This window comes from Danio aesculapii, chromosome 25 (assembly GCF_903798145.1).
Source record: "Danio aesculapii chromosome 25, fDanAes4.1, whole genome shotgun sequence".
In the NCBI taxonomy this organism is placed as follows: domain Eukaryota; kingdom Metazoa; phylum Chordata; class Actinopteri; order Cypriniformes; family Danionidae; genus Danio; species Danio aesculapii.
Window position 1 is genome coordinate 1,703,525 of NC_079459.1, and position 17,645 is coordinate 1,721,169.

Below are 17,645 nucleotides of genomic sequence, written 5' to 3' on the forward strand. Positions count from 1 at the left end.
CCTAATATGGATAATCAGTATCTGTGTGGTATTTTAAGCTGAAGCTTCACTACACACACTCTAGAGACTTATTTTACATGTAAAAAGGGGCATAATAGATCAACTTTAATTACCGATTTCATCTGGGAATAAAGAGGAGAACTAGTTACTTCCATCTCAGCCTGCTGTATCAGACTTATTTGTTCCGTAGTAATGCAGTTCAATATGTCTTATATGCACTTTTGTACAAAAGTAAACCTTACTGGGCTCGCGATTTGTTTAAAGGTTGACGCGATATTCCCCCCCCCCCCCCCCCCCTTTAATGAAGATAAAAGCTGATTTAAATGCAGCTCTCAGTGTCCTCGTTATCTCACAGCGCTCATGATTTGCTCTTTGAACTCGTCTCAGAGCTGCTGCATTGAAGGGTGTTATTTGAACTCGCATGAGACGCAATGATAGCACACTTCACTATTACAATCTGAGCGGAGCCAAAGTGCCTCATGATCGTTTCTTCCCGTGTCATTTTCGTCCATTTGGCAGAGATGATTGAACTAGACGGGGATGAGGTCAGGATATCATCCAGGGGTCGCTTCGCTGAGAGAGACATCGTACAGGTGAGCTTTCCAACCCTGTCTCGTGTATCTGCGGACAGACATAATAAAGCAGAATGTCATATGATTTCAGTGGCATTGTGTTGATGACTACTGACTCAGTGCGTACAGCTAAAGCTTATACGAATCAAGTTTACAGCATGTTTTATATCTTATTTTTTTAGATCTTCCATTTTCTTTTTCAATTTTATTTTAAGTAGGTCTACATATTCCACCTTTAAGGCAACTACTAGATCCTTCTGCTATGCTTACAAGAAGCTGATCACTGAGAATGTTGCCAGGGTCAATTACATCGACATTTATTCATTTTTGCAGACGCTTTAATCTTAAATGACTTGCATTGCATCGCACTGATGGACCACACATTATTGGTTCCTGCTTTCCCTAAAGGTCAAACCCACTACTTTGCTGTTGCGAGCACCATTCTCTACTATCTGATCTACAGGATGGCCTAGATTTAGACCGCCTGACTAAAAAACTGGAAAAGGCTCATAACAGACCGACTTATTACTTTCTCTTGTGTCAACCAAAATCCGGAGATCATGGCAGAACCTGTATCAAGTTCTTGCTTATGAAGATCAGAAGATTTTGAATCTGGGAGATGCCTACAATATGATGCCCCAGATGGAGGATGCATTAGTATCATTGGATATTGTGGCATTTCCCTTAAAGCCCTGTAGGATCACATTTAATCTGGTGATCAAAACTCATGTAGTGGCACATTAGGCTTGCGGGGGATCTCTGCACCCCCTGGGAATGCTGCAAGCTAGAAGCAGTGAGCTAGCTCCACTGAACCACTGATCTAGCTCTCAATGTTACCAAGCAAACAGAACCTGTAAATACACATTCAGAGGGGAGTTGTCACCACAGAATGATGTTCGTAACTTAATTTATCAGTAATAATGAAGACTTGACTCTTTGGTTACACCCTAAACATGTACTGTGTAATATGAAATATAAACAGGTACTGTTCGTTAAGCTTTTATGGCGGATTTCACTGTTGAAACGTACCTAAAAGCGAACCGTACTGCACCAGTTTTTGGGTACCCCTTCCAAAGGGTTCCTAGCACAACGAAAGGGTACCAAAAGGCGGAGCTAGAAGCACAGCTAAACACTTTTGGTTTACAGAGAAGCAGGAGAATGAAAACAAAGGAAGCACCATTTTAAATACACAGCCAAGACATTACACCGTAATAATATATACATATAATAACGAGCCAAGGTCGACCTGAGCTCAAACAACCTTGTTGTCGAGAGAGCTCATGTGCGCGTCTATATTTGAAATAACAAACTTGTTCGGCTGATGATAATAACGTGCGCGTGATTATTGAAGTGCTTCTGACATCCTTTCAGAAACGGACAAATGCGAGAGTTAGTGCGAAAGGGCAAAGGACAAGAAACAAGGTGCAAATGATTCTTTCAGCAGCCTAAAACATGAGCAAACTGCCATGTTTAACTATTATCATCACCTTTTGGACTATTATGAACTCAGGAATGACGGAAATTCTCTCTAATAGAGGCTGCATGTGCTGGATAAGATTGAAGACACAGATAAGAGGTGTGGACTAACTCTGGGCTATGTGGAAACGCAAGCCTGTTAAAGAACCGTACCATACCGTACCATACCGTACCACTCAGTGGAAACGGACCATTATTAATGCAATAATTATTTCAATAAGCTTATATTTGGTAACTATGTGGACCTAGGGTCCCACACTTAGGGTGTACTCACATTAAGCACAATTCCCTTGAACCAAGTCCAGACACTATTGCCCTCTTCTCTCTCTATGGCCCGCATTGACATTGAATTTTTACATTCTGTGCCCAATCACATCATCATTGAGACTGTTTAGAACAAAACAGGAACAGAATTGTTCTCACTCAGAACAGTAGGCTGCTTTAGTTACGTTGTTGTGTATTTTTTAGATTGGGACTACCATTTATTGAGGAATAAGAATAAGTTATAAATCCATTTGGAACAGTGACGTCGCATCTTCAGTTCCACACTCTCGTGCATTTTGCATTTACACTATAAGTGTTCGTGTCCAAGCCCATCCAAACTGCGCTCTGGCCCAACTCTTCCAACTGGGTCAAGGCTTGATGAATGTACAGAGCTCTCAAACCAGTCAAATGATCGAGGATATGGGGGTCAATTGTGCTCGGGCACAGTTCGGATAGCCTAGTGTGATTACATCCTTAAAGATGTTGCCGTCTTGCCTCTAGAGGCTTCCAATCCTAGATGGCTGCCTACAATGAACTATAAAGTTCCAAGGGGCTACCCAATGTCAAAATGCATTTCTTCCCTTACTACGTGAAAGACTAAACTTTGACCGGTGGTAAGCAAGTTCTGTCCTGGATAGCCGCAGTCCTGTCGAGCTTTGATTCAGCCTTGAAAAAACTCATAAGTTTTGAGTAACACACAGACCCTGATTGGCTTGATCAAGTGTGTATGTTCAGATTCTCTCCAGGACTGAACTTGCCCACTTTTGATCTAGGATCCTGCATTTGAGGCAAGTTGCTGTCTTTGTCATAGTAAAAGGTCACTTATTGGCTGGGATGTCTTTGGGAAGGTCAATGTGGCGCTGAGTTGGTGTTAAAATGAAGGCTGTGTTTCTACTGAAGCAAACCTCATAGACCTGAAATATTGCCATGTGTTGGCAGCGAACATACAACAGCTTGGCTCAGTAGCCGACTTCCCTGTGAGCCATTCATCCAGTTCATCACCCAACTGTGTGGACAGACTCTGGCTTTGTCCCACACTTGAGATGTGCCACCATTGTAGTTATAAGGCCTTGGGAATGTTGCACCACCCATGTGCAGTGGAATAACTGCGACTATTCTCTGCACTTTTAGACTGGACGCCAAAGTGCAGAGTTGGCCAAAGCAACATCTGCACACTTCTCTACTTGATCTGTATCTATGCTATACCATATGCATGTAGCAGAGAGCTTGTATTGACACTTTTGGCTCACAAAGTCTGTCTTGTCTTGGTAGCCAGACACATTTTTAGTAGAGTGATGGTGCTATACATATTTTCCATTGCATTAACGCAATGACACCTTGAAAGAGAACATCATCAAGAGTTTCCTGAAAGGATCTGAGATTCAATGTCTGGTTGACATACATTGCATCTGTAAAATATTTATAGCGCTTCACTTTTTCCACAAGTTTTTATGTTACAGCCTTATTCCAAAATGGATGAAATTCATTTATTTCCTCAACATTCTACACACAATCCCCCATAATGACAATGTGGAAAAAGAGTTTTGAAATTGTTGCAAATTGATTAAAAATAAAAAATCATCAGTATTCACAGCCTTTGCTCAATACTTTGCTGATGCACCTTTGGCAGCGATTAAACCCTCAAGTCTTTTTGAACATGATGCCACAAGCTTGGCACACCTGTCTTTGGGAATTTTTGCCCATTCCTTTTTGCACTTCCTCTCAAGCTCTATCAGTTTGGATGGGAAGCGACGGTGTACAGCCATTTTCAGATCTCTCCACAGATGTTCAATAGGATTTAGGTCTGGGCTCTGGCTGGGCCACTCAAGGACATTAACCGAGTTGTTGTGAAGCCACTCCATTGATACATCGCTGTGCTCATTAGAACTTTCAGAGCAGCAGAAATGTTTCTGTAACCTTCCCCAGCCTTGTGCCTCAACACAATCCTGTCTCGGCGCTCTACAGACAATTCCTTTGTCTTCATGCTTGATTTGTGCTTTGACATGCACTGTTAACCCTGGGACCTTAGACAGGTGTATGCCTTTTCAAATCATGTCCAATCAGCTGAATTGACCACAGGTGAACTCCAGTGAAGCTGCTGAAACATCTCAAGAATGATCAGTGGAAACAGAATGTACCTGAGCTCAATTTAGAGCTTCACTGTGAAGGCTGTGAATACTGATGTACATGTGACTTTACACCTTTTTATTTTTAATAAATTTGCAACAATTTCTAAAACTCTTTTTCCACATTGTCATTATGGGGGATTGTGTGTAGAATGTTGAAGAAATACATGAATTTAATCTATTTTGGAATAAGGCTGTAACATAAATGTGGAAAAAGTGAAGCGCTATCAATGCTTTCCAGATGTACTGTACACGAGTATGCCTGTGTGACTTCCTACTGATATTTTAAATCTAAGGTTTTTATGAAATGTGCTATGCTTCCATCCACCTATTTTAAGCTCATTTTGAAATATTGCATTAAAAATGGACAAACCAGTGTTTCCAGCACATTGTAAATCATCTTTAATGTTGTTTTGCTCATTTAAAACAGTACCTCAGCCAAAGTCCGTCATCACAGTGGTTCAGTATTATTATTATTCTATTATTATTACCTCCAGAACTGTCTTGAGCATCTGCCTGCGCTTTCAAGGAGTTTCTCATGCCTAAAAAAGCCACAGCATTGCGCTCATTGTATTCAGTCTTCGTCTTCTGAGGTGCATTTATTAGAGAAGAAAAAACAGCGCACTAAACTACATTTCTCTGACTGATATTTGCTCCCAGTTTATCAAGAAGTGTCCATTTTGTTCTCTTAAACTCATTGGATGGAAAGGCAAGGCAAGGAAACGCTGCTTATTCCCAAATGTTTAATGCAGTATTCCAGTTTTCCACATAAATCGATTGCCTCTTTGGATGGAAACTTTTTGTTCCCTTTAACTACACTTAATTATGCAATTTAAATAATACAATCTGCAAGTACTTTAAAATACAGACCTCAAAATTGATACCTGGAGGGCCGCAGCTCTGCACAGTTTTGCTCTGACCTTTATCAAACACAGCTGATGCAACTCATCAAGGTGTTTAACACTACAATGGACTATTAAGGTGTGATTTGAAGGTGATTGGAGCTAAACTATGCAGAGCTGCGGCTCTTCAGGAATTGAGTTTGAGACCATTGCTTTAAAGGATTGTTTGAATCTCTGTGGTGTTTCTCCTCAGTTTGTTCCCTTCCGCGACTACATCGATCGCAGAGGAAATCACATCCTCAGCATGGCCCGTCTGGCCAAGGACGTTCTCGCGGAAATCCCAGATCAGTTCCTCCAGTACGTGCGAAGCAGAGGCATCAAACCTCAGCATTCGGCCCACTCCACCATCTCCAAACCTCCGGCGAGCCTCGTCCACCCGATCCACCCTCTGCAGACGCAGATCTGAGCTGTTACACAAAACCGTACATGCTTTCTTTGGTTCACCGTCACTCTCAGGATCACACATGGCCTGTCTGAGTGAGACGCCGCCCTTCTGCACGCTGTCTTTCGGTATGTAGGGTGACGTTCGGGAAACGCCCGGCGTATTGAGGTTTCAGAAGGGGTTTAGACTGTTTTAAAGTATCGAGTGGCCTATTCAGTCTGTCAAATATCAGATGTGACTCCACAGTCTCTTACATATACTGTACTTTCCGGAAAAAACGAACGTCGCACCTGACTATAAAATTGTAACTAAATTGCACAAGAGTCGCATTTTATAGTCTTACTGAGAAATAATGTAAGATAAATATATATATATATATTATTTAAATATATTATAAATGCATTTTAGTTCTACTTGCTTTGACATCCGTTGCATAATTAAAGTCAAAGCACGTTTTAAAGTTGATTACAATTAAAAAACAGACTTATATTCCGGAAAATACAGTGATCTTGTGTCTGACGAACTTCAGCAGACGTTTACAATTGTAACGTTTTTGGTTTTTTTTTACAAATGGATGTTTTTTTGTACCTCATGAGAACTCTGAGCTGCTTAACAATAGAATTTACTCATTTTACTACATGACATTTGTATATAGAGCAAGAGAAAAACAAAAACAGCATGAATACACCCTCGAAGCTGAAGTGAGAGACATTTTCAGGCTTTGGTTTTCCTTATATTGTACAGTATTCAGTATTGATTTTACTGTCGGTATGCCGTATTTATGGTCGATTGACTGCCTCAAAAACTTTAAAGAGTTTGTGCTCAGCTTTAGCGGCACTAGCACAGATATATAACAGGAAACGCCTTACTCTACGTTAAAGGAATTGATCACGCAAGATGAAAATTCTGTCTTTGTTATGTCATTCCAAAGCAGCTTGATTTATATATAATTTTGACAATTTAATTAAATGTTGAATTACACTAATGCCATTCGAGAAAATCAGCAACGGCTGCATTTACACTGCAGATCTTGATGTTCAATTCTAATTTTGTGACTGTACCCGATTTTTTTTTTTTTGGATGATCTGCTAGCATCCTCTTTTAACAGTGACTCGTATTCGATTGCCTGCATTTACACAGCACACGGCAAAGGGGAAATGACCAGGAAAAAAAACAGGCGCTGACTGACAGCTGATAATAAAAGAGGGCTCTTTTCTCCATTCCTGTATTTAACCTATTCACAGGGTTTTATTTTTTTAATTCTTTTGACCAGTTGTTTGAGTATAGTTTATGACAGAAAAGTTCTCATTTGGCCATCTTCTTTTAATCTAGGCCTTTTAAAACTGGTTCTTAATGTAGCCAGCAGACAGACAACGTCATAAGATGTTAATATAAGGTTAGATTTAGGTCACCAGCATCTAAGGACAATGTTATTTTGACGTCCAATAACGACATCAAATGACGTTGATATTTGGTTGATTTTAGGTTGTGCTGAAAAGTGACCAAAATCCAACGTCGAGCCAACATCTTAAACCAACGTCATATTGACGCCAAATACTGACATTTATTCGTCAGGCATGGCAACCAAAATCCAACGTCTGATAGACGTCATAGTGGTAACGTCCACACAATGTTAAGCTGCAACATCGTTAGATGTTGATATTTGGTTGTTTTTAGATTGCGTTGGAAAGTAAGCAAAATAACACACATCCTGTTCTTATGCCCCATATGGTGATGCAGACGTCTCCAAAACCACACAGGTGGACAAATCTAAACTTGTTTTTATTAAAACAAATATAAACATGTAGATAATGAATAATACATTTCATGTCAATGAAGGGGTCTATTTCAGTTCCTCATAATAACAACGCGCCAACAATGCGCCTTAACACACCTCCTTTATAGACCAGCACACCCATGAGTCCACAACGCTGTGCAAATGAATTAACTATTTAAACAACGTGGCACAAAATGTGAAAATTAGGGCTGCGCTGGTCTGAAAATAGCAGCAAATCGCGCCAAACACATCTTGCACCAGTGCATGATATGGCCCCTAAGGTTTAGGACTCTCTGCTGAAGTCTGTTCTGAAATGAAAGCGTCAATGTTGAAGTCATTCAAGCACGACTCACATTGACAGGTGAAAATCCAATCTACCTGCTTACACTGCAGGATATGGATCCGATTAATATCGGATTAATTTCTACATATGAACAAGGCGTGAATCTGACTGGAGTAAATCGGAATCCGTGTGATTTTTTTCCTGCTTACATGTAAGTGGGCCATATCCCATCTGTGCCACATTAGAAAGATCAGAATTGAGTCACTTGAACCATGCAGTGTAAATGCAGCAGCATCTGATGAACAGCCGATTTTATGAAACTTTACAGCTCTAGTAACCATTTGCTTTGTGCCAAATGCGTCTTTTTCAATGAAAAGAGAACATCCAATGCAGCAAACGCCAGAATTTTCGGCTTCGGGTGATCGATTCCTGTAAAGACAGAACTGTAGCTACTCTCAATATCTATAACCAAGCACAGAAATGCAAGCACAGCCTCATACAGAAGTAGCAGAGATGCTTTCTAGCATGCACCACACACTAATGGCCTGTTTTGTTAGCGTTTTAGTCTTTATTGCATGCCGTTTTGAAGTACATGCTATTGCTTCATTGGGTCATTTTACAATGATGGTGGCAGATGCTTTTGGAGATTAAAATCAAACTGCAATGTATGTTTAAGCAGGTTTAAATAATTAAACTTACACTTGTATAAATAATGCATCCAACAAAGCAATTTTAATCTTGTCAAGCATTTTAGATATGCTGAAAATGATTGATTATATCTGTTGAAAACTGAGTAATAGTGTAATACATGCTAGTGTCTTAATAATAAATACTTTTCACTCTTTAATTTAATATTAATCTGAAGCTAAAAGACATTTCATTAACATGATATGTCTAATGTAGAACTGACGAGCTGGAAATCGCATCCCAATTGCAAAACGACCCAATGAAATAGCATTAGAAGTGAGTATCGCATGGATCATCCAGACCAAAAACATTGAGCGACACCTGGTCAGACTTTTAGCAAGCTATAGAGACACAACTAAATGTGTCTTTAGAGATTGCTCGGGTCATCGCGGAGAGCTCAGATGTGCTTCTTCTGCTCCAAGCCCTTCATATTTCAGCAGGAAACTACACAAGCGAGCCTTTACCCCGGGAAAAAAAATAACTCAAGCACGGGCGCAGAGCACTGACTTCATTTATTTAACATGACAGTGTGTCAGCTTCAAACTCACACCCACACACACTGCCTCTGTGCTGTATTATCTATATAAATCATGCAGAAAACATGCATCAAACTTTAACCATGGATGAAATGGGAAGGTTTTTATCCTCAAGTTTGATCTTCTCCCATATGGCCAGGCATTGTCACTGTAGTCTTCCACATTTCTGGTGGAACTCAACTTAAAGTGCCTCTATTATACTGTCCCTATTTCCCCTGCAGCACGTTTACATCCATCCAAGGTATAAAAAGAACCTGCTAATGTTCTCTTTGAGTCTGAAATGAGGGATTTGGTTTCCCGAAAGCCTTCTTTAGATAAGTGGAAGAGGAGGTGGGATGAGAAATGTAGGCTTTAAAGGGGCAGTTCACCCAAAAAATGAACATTTACTCACTATTTACTCTTTCTCAGGGGGTTTTAAACCCTTATGAGTTCGTTTCTTCTGTTGAACACCAATGAAAATATTATGAAGAATGCTGAAAACCATCTTAATTCAAAACATCGGCTTTTGTCCTAAGCAGAAGTCGAACAAAAACAAAATAAGGGAGAGTAGATGATGACAGAACTTTTGGGTTTTGGGTGAACTGTCCCTTTAAATTCAATATAATAACTCAAATGCTCGCATACACAAGACATAAATTGTCCCAAATTGTCTATTTCCACTGTCATGTTTCTCCAAAGACTATAGAATACAGCATATATTTCACTTATATAGTTTTATTTTTATTTATTTTCAACAGAACAGCTGGTGTCTCGTAACAACATGTACAGCAGTTCTTGTTAGACATTCTAACAAGTGCATACAAATGCTTCAAAGCAAAGACAAATATAAAAAGAGATTATAAAACTAATTTAGAAAGACATATAGTCACTGAGAGCCCTCTGGAAAATTCCAGAAGGAGGACCAAATGCGCCAGAACACCTCAGATCTTTGATGTAAATCATACGTTCATTTTTCCAGTGGTTGAAGTCTGATTGCCTGACTCAGCCACATGTTGACTGAAGGTATCTGTGCAGTTGACCATAATAATAATATACATTATTTTTGGCCAAGTATATACACAAATTTAATACACATTATTCGTCATGATTAGGACACAGTTCCGATGTACAATTCAGAAGGTATTCCTTAGGGACAAAGCAAACGTCAATTATTTTTTAATCAATTTGTGAATCTCTTTCCATACAGTTTCGTCGCAATCCCAGAATACATGCATCACTGTGCCAATGCGTAACTTACATTTGAAACATATCTGGGAACAATTGGGAAGTATTCTATGGAGGTTTGATAAATCCTGTGAATACATTTATAATTTTGCTCATGAACTGAAATTGAAGTACTTTTGGGATAGATATTTGAGCAGGCAGATCCTCATCAGTAAAACTAGACCTCAGATTCTTTTCCCATGTTACCCTTAAAGAATCAAAGGTTGAAGGACCAGTATTAGACAGCAATGTATATAATTCAGAGATCTTTCGTTTGAGTGTCCATGAAGAAAAAAGCTGTTTTGCTATTTCAGTAAAATCTAATTGTATATTAACTTCGTTTAACTGTAACTTTAAAAAGTGTCAAATGTGCAGGAATGTATACAAATCTTTACTGGGAAGATTTTATATAGTTTTAATAGGGAAATAAAAGTGTAAGGATCAATATGGCTGATCAAAAAGAGCCACTCATTCACTATCCTTAAAGGCGACCCCATGTAATTAAATCAAGTTATTTTAGATGTTAGTATTAGTATTGTTCGTTTTTAACATCTATAGTCTCGTGCACTCTTAAACAGTGCCAAAATTCGCTTTTAGAGGATATAAAACTGATTTAAAACTGATTTAAGCTTGTAGTTTGTCACTTCCGCCTAAATGGATGAGGTTTTATTGACGTCACCTCATACTTCAGTTCCGGTTGAGAACATCGAATAAGAATGCACATTTCAAAGCACTTCATGGGACCTTTTAAGATTAGCCCCTTATTTATCAGGGGTCGCCACAGCTGAATGAGCCGCCAATTACTCTGGCATATGTTTTATGCATTTGAAGCTACAACTCAGCACTGGGAACCGTAAGATATAACATAAAAAACACTGATTAATATAGACTTATGATCCTCTGGTGGAGGGGCTTTATACCGACTCATGTGTTTGTAGGACAGTTTGTGCAGCTTCACTGTTTTGAGGCCTCTGGGGTCTGAAATCTCAGCGAATATTTACCCCACAGACATGAGGAATGTATCAACATAAAGCTTGAAATCTCTACTTTTAAACGTAATAGCATTCATTTTGCTGTGGTGACCCCTGATGTATAAAGGACTAACCCGAAGGAAAATGAATGAGTGAGCATGCATTGATTTTTATGGTAGTTACATAGTTTGATTGACAGGATGGCGTCTGATCTGTGTCAGAAACGTGGATAATGGAGGCTTGTTCCCTTCGAATGTGTATGGGCATTCGCTTAGTCAACCTAACATAAACAACATATCTGTTGTTTGATTTGAATATTCGGAAACAAACTTTAAGAGGTAGCCCTGGTTAAATTCCATTGGCTACAGTCTACACTTCATGAAAGGTCTGAAAAAGCATAATAGGGGCACTTTAAATTGATTACAAACCGAAATGCTTCCATAGATTATTAATACACTAATATGGCCACAGTTATATCACCCTGCAGCCCAAGAGCGGTTACTCACTGAAGCTAAGCAGGGCTGAGTCTGGTCAGTATTTGGATGGGAGACCACATTGGGAAAACTAGGTAGCTGTTGGAAGTGGTGTTAGAGAGGCCAGCAGGGGGCGCTCAACCAGAGTGAGTCCTAATGCCCCAGTATAGTGAAGAGGACACTATACGTCAGTGGGCAGTAAACCGAGATCCTGACTCTCTGTGGTCATTAAAAACCCCATGGCACTTCTCGTAAAGAGTAGGGGTGTAATCCTGGTGTACGGGCCGAATCGGTCATCGGCCCTTACTGATCATAGCCTCCCAATTATCCCCACCCACGGAAATGGCTCACTTTCTCTCCACTCCCCGTATAGCTGGTGTGTGGTGAGCACACTGGCGCTGTTGTCCTGTGGCTGCCGTTGCATCATCCTAGTGGATCCTGCACACCGGTGGTGGTGTGGAGAGACCCCCCTCATGACTGTGAAGCACTTTGGGTGTATGACCATACACAATAAATGCGCTAAATAAATACACAATACGGTACACACACTGACTATCAGAATATATCACCCTCTGAGGGCACTTTGGTGGGAAAACAATCATGGCCACCATATTGAAATGCCATTCCAAACTGAAGTGCTCACTTTGAAGGGCACTTCCGATTTCAAAGGGTATGACTGATGGACACCTCGAGCCCCCATGATCCTTTGCAAAGCAAAGATGTCAAACAGTGTGTTTTAACCAGAAGGGCTCATCACTATGCCCTAATCCCTTTGAAGTGTTCACTCTGAAGGGATCCCAGCAGGCACACAACATCAAAATACGTTAATATTAAGTTAGATTTTGGTTGTGACGTCAGGTGACCAAAATTTAATGTCTAAGATGTTGGCTCGATGTTGGATTTTGGTCACTTTCCAACGCAACCTAAAATCAACCAAAAATCAACGTCATTTGACATCTAAGGACAAGGTTATTTTGACATCCAATAACGATGTCAAATGACGTTGATATTTGGTTGATTATAGGTTGTGTTGGAAAGTGACCAAAATCCAACGTCTAGTCAACATCTTAAACCAACTTCATATTGATGTCAAATACTGACATTTATCGTCAGGTATGGCACCCAAAATCCAACGTCTGATAGACGTCATAGTGGTAACATCCACACAACGTTAAGCTGCAACATTGTTAGACGTTGATATGTGGTTGATTTTGGGTTGTGTTGGAAAGTGACCAAAATCCAACATCGAGCCAACATCTTAAGCCAACGTAATATTGACGTCAAATACTGACATTTATTCGTCAGGTATGGCAACCAGAATCCAACGTCTGATAGACGTCATAGTGGTAACGTCCACACAACGTTACGCTACAACATCGTTAGACGTTGATATTTGGTTGATTTTCGGTTGTGTTGAAAGTGACCAAAATACAACATCGAGCCAACATCTTAAAACAACGTCATATTGACGTCAAATACTGACATTTATTCATCAGGTATGGCAACCAAAATCCAACGTCTGATAGACGTCATTGTGGTAACATCCACACAACGTTAAGCTGCAACATCGTTATACGTTGATATTTGGTTGTTTTAAGATTGTGTTGGAAAGTGACCAAAATCCAACATCGAGCCAACATCTTTAAGCCAACATCATATTGACGTCAAATACTGACATTTATTCGTCAGGTATAGCAACCAGAATCCAACGTCTGATAGACGTCATAGTGGTAACGTCCACATAACGCTATGCTACAACATCGTTGGATGTTGATATTTGGTTAATTTTAGGTTGTGTTGAAAGTGACCAGAATCCAACATCTGATAGACGTCATAGTGGTAACATCCACACAACCTCAAGCTGTTACATCAATAAATGTTGATATTTGGTTGATTTTAGGTTGGACGTTGGACATTGACGTCAGCCTGATGTTGGGTTCTAACGTCAACCCGATTTTAATTTCCAAGCAAAAACGTCTCCTCGACGTTGGGGTACAACGTCAATCTGTCGTCACATTAACGTCCTGCGCCTGCTGGGATTAGGGATGAGCTCTAATAGACGTCTTGTTGACCTAATAACTTCAGCTTGATAACTTCATGAATTAAAGCGTGCTCGAGATGAAGGATAGATCTACTTCCTGTGCATTTCTTTGTTTAGAAACTGAATTCTCTCTTCGACTGCATGGCTAATCAATTGTTTACACGTGACAGATATTGAGCATTTAATCTCAGGTGTGATGATCCTAATTTGTAATAAAAGTCGTGAGCGGTGTTGAATAGTTAGATCTGCTCTCCGGCGTTCGGAGGTTGTGTTAGTTATCTTTATTACTATTATTATTATTTATTTCTTTGATACAGCGATGGCTTGAGGGCATGAACTTTAGCTAGGTGAGAATATGTTGAAGAGGAGCATTCGTATGAACATATAATTGGGGTAATTGAAATCCCCATATACATATATATACACACATATTATTTATGAACTCACACATTAGTATTGCCTGCATCATGTTTGCATGTGCAATATTTTAGTAGCCAACATATGTTGTGGATTGTTTGTTTACATTGTTTGCCTTAAAAGAGCATCTATTTGTGTTATGCCAGATTTAATCTACTCCATTGTTGCATTATGTTGATTTCTCATGCGGGTGTTCGCAGTATTTAAGGGTCGGGGTGCTTTATTTGCTTTGTGGATGAGATGCATGCAGGTTTGGCATTGAATGCACTCACGGATTAATCAGTTGTAGCACTTTTCAATGCAGGAACGTGATTATTATTTGAAAAATACCATATAGTTATAGAGATTTCCAAAGTTTGCTTGAATAAAGGCCCTAATTTGACCAATTTTATAATCATTTCAGTAATGGTTTATGGCTAACTACTAAGAGGAAGACTCGATTTCATATTATATGAGGATAGAAATGCGAACTATGATGAAATCTGATGGATTTTTGCCCCTTATTTTATAAATAAACATTGAAATGAAACATGATTACGGCTTTTTTCTGTGTGTTTTTTATTGCAATTCACATTCATATAGTTTCACAGGTTTGTACCTATCTTCATTGGACGGATGTTAAGATGATTTTTATACATATAGCACGTACAAGAGGCGACACGGTGGCTCAGTGGTTAGCACTGTGGCCTCACAGCAAGAAGGTCGCTGGTTCGAGTCCCGGCTGGATCAGTTGGCATTTCTGTGTGGAGTTTGCATGTTCTCCTGTGTGGGCGTGGGTTTCTTCTGGGTGCTCCGGTTTCCCTGACAGTCCAAACACATGCGCTATAGGGGAATTGATTAACTAAATTGGCCGTAGTGTATGAGTGTGTGTGTGGGTGGGTGTTTCCCAGTACTGGGTTGCAGCTGGAAAGGCATCCGCTGTGTAAAACATATGCTGGAATAGTTGGCGGTTCATTCCGCTGTGGCGACCCCTGATTAATAAAGGGACTAAGCCGAAGGAAAATAAATGACTGAATACAGGACGCACGCTTAAACAATGTTTGGTTCCGCATAATTCCTTCATGTTGCCCCAACACAAATTAACTTAATTGTTTTTACAAATTTAAGTGGATTGAACATAAAACAATAAACTTAAGAGTTGTGTTGTTTCAACTCATTTTAAATAAGTAGTTTGAACTAGCAGCAGGAGTCATTTTTGAGTGTATTTTGTTGATGCTATAATGATCAGATGTCCACTAGAGGGCAGGCTGTGTCTTCATTGTGTTCAATGAGTTTTGACAGATCCTCTCCTGCCCTCTGCTGTTCATTCACACTCATTATGTTACATTATTTTTTAAACTAAACACTGAAAAGGTTTCTGCATCGAGTCTGCGATGATTATGATGATGATGATGAACAATGAATATGGCACATAATATCAGTTGCTACACTCTCAGAAAAAATGTACACAGTGGTATAAATAAAGTTCCTTAAGTTGTACCTTATATAGTACAGAGAAAAGCTCTTATGATACTGTTCAGTACCTTTGATGGTACAATTGAAATGAAGGTACGTACGTGTTGGACAACTCCTTTATTACAATATCTCTAAATATAAATATGACTGGAAAGGTAAAGTGATTTATGAATAATTTCCATATTAAAACATGAATCATCATTTAAAAGCTTTTAAAGAAACTCAGAAACATGAATTATTAAGTTCTATAATACAAAACAACTGGTAAAACAAAACTACAGGTATAGTAAACTAAACATTTAAGACATTTTTAATAAACATTTGGTAATCATTTTCTGATAATTACAGTTTCATTATTGATCTCTGCACCTTTTGGTGTTTCCTCTACGCACATGAGCTGGCAAAAGTCCTGCATATGGAAAGTGTTCATGCAGACATTTTAATATGGTTAAACTAATCAGACATTGTGCATATCTCACTACAATACTCTTACATAAGTCTGTTTCTATTTTAAAATGAAGTAAATTAAAAGACATTTTAAGTGATTACAAAGATATTGTGTGAAAATTGGAGAAACAAAGTTTTATATTGTACATGTGAGAATGTGTTTCTGTGAGATTTTTGGGAAATGTTTAGCCAAAAATAGATCTTTTGATAGAAAGGCAACAGTAACTCAAATAAGCACTCGTTACAACCGAGGTCTGCAGAAGAGCATCTCTGAACACACAACACGTCTAACCTTGAGGCAGATGGGCTACAGCAGCAGAAGACCACACCGGGTGCCACTCCTGTCAGCTAAGAACAGGAAACTGAGGCTACAATTCACACAGGCTCACCAAAACTGGACAATAGAAGATTGGAGAAACGTTGCCTGGTCTGATGAGTCTCCATTTCTGCTGCCACATTCAGATGGTCGGCTCAGAATTTGGCATCAACAACATTAAAGCATGGATCCATCCTGCCTTGTATCAACGGTTCAGGCTGGTGGTGGTGGTGTAATGGTGTGGGGGATATTTTCTTGGCACACTTTGTGTCCATTAGTACCATCTGAGCATGGTGTCAACGCCACAGCCTACCTGAGTATTGTTGCTGACCATGTCCATCCCTTTATGAGCACAGTGTCTCCATCTTCTGATGGCTACTTCCAGCAGGATAACGCACCATGTCATAAAGCACCAATCATCTCAGACTGGTTTCTTGAACATGACAATGAGTTCACTGTACTCAAGTGGCCTCCACAGTCACCATAACTCAATCTAATAGAGCATCTTTGGGATGTGGTGGAACTGGACATTCACATCATGGATGTGCAACCGACAAATCTGCAACAACTGCCTGATGCTATCAGGTCAACATGGAGCAAAATCTCTGAGGAATATTTCCAGTAGCTTGTTGAATCTATGCCACGAAGGATTAAGGCAGTTCTGAAGGCAAAAGGGGGTCCAAACCCGTTACAGGTAAAGTGTATCTAATAAAGTGGCTGGTGCTTGTATATCTAATAAAAGGAGGAATCCTTGTCTGTAAACATGCCTGTTTTTATACTCAAATATGAAGATAAAATGAATGTTATATGCAGCTGAATAAAACACATTTTGACCAGATCTGTTGTGAGAGATGTTCACTATATAGAGTCAGATGTTCAGGATCTCAGAAGAGCTTAACAGTAAACACTGTCAATATTCTGCTACAGCATTTCTACTGAGAACTTTATACAAAATTGTAAATAACAAATATAAATGAAAGAGTTTCCAGGGTCATATTCATATTCAGATCAACATTGACATGACACACTTATCAAACCTGATGCCTGTAAACACATCAGACCTGCAATTCTTCATTTTTCCACACTATTTTCTTCCTGCTCAAGAAGAAGCAGCATGACTTATTCTTTACCCATGATACCTTGTCATGCACATTCCACGCTGGTGTTTCCTTTTTTGCAGGCAGTTTGATTTCATTTCTGTGTTGGTTTCAATAATTAGCACTTGCATTATGATCTGAACTCTCTTTCAGATGCCAAACTCACTAAATTCACTTGTTATCAGTAGTCATTCGTATACTTCTTATACAATATAGCATA

The 17,645-nt window shown here is 39.4% G+C and overlaps 1 protein-coding gene across 3 annotated transcripts in view; it reads left to right on the plus strand.

The window, feature by feature from the left end:
* cpne8 (copine VIII) overlaps window positions 1-5,777 on the plus strand; it is an 81,366-nt gene extending 75,589 nt beyond the window's left edge. For all 3 annotated transcript variants that reach the window (XM_056451792.1, XM_056451793.1, XM_056451794.1), the window contains 2 exons: window positions 520-593; window positions 5,534-5,777. In XM_056451792.1, coding sequence (XP_056307767.1) covers window positions 520-593; window positions 5,534-5,746 — 287 coding nt within the window. In that variant the 3' untranslated portion in view covers window positions 5,747-5,777. The remainder of the gene's footprint in view (window positions 1-519; window positions 594-5,533) is intronic.
* The last annotated feature ends 11,868 nt before the right edge of the window (window positions 5,778-17,645 follow it).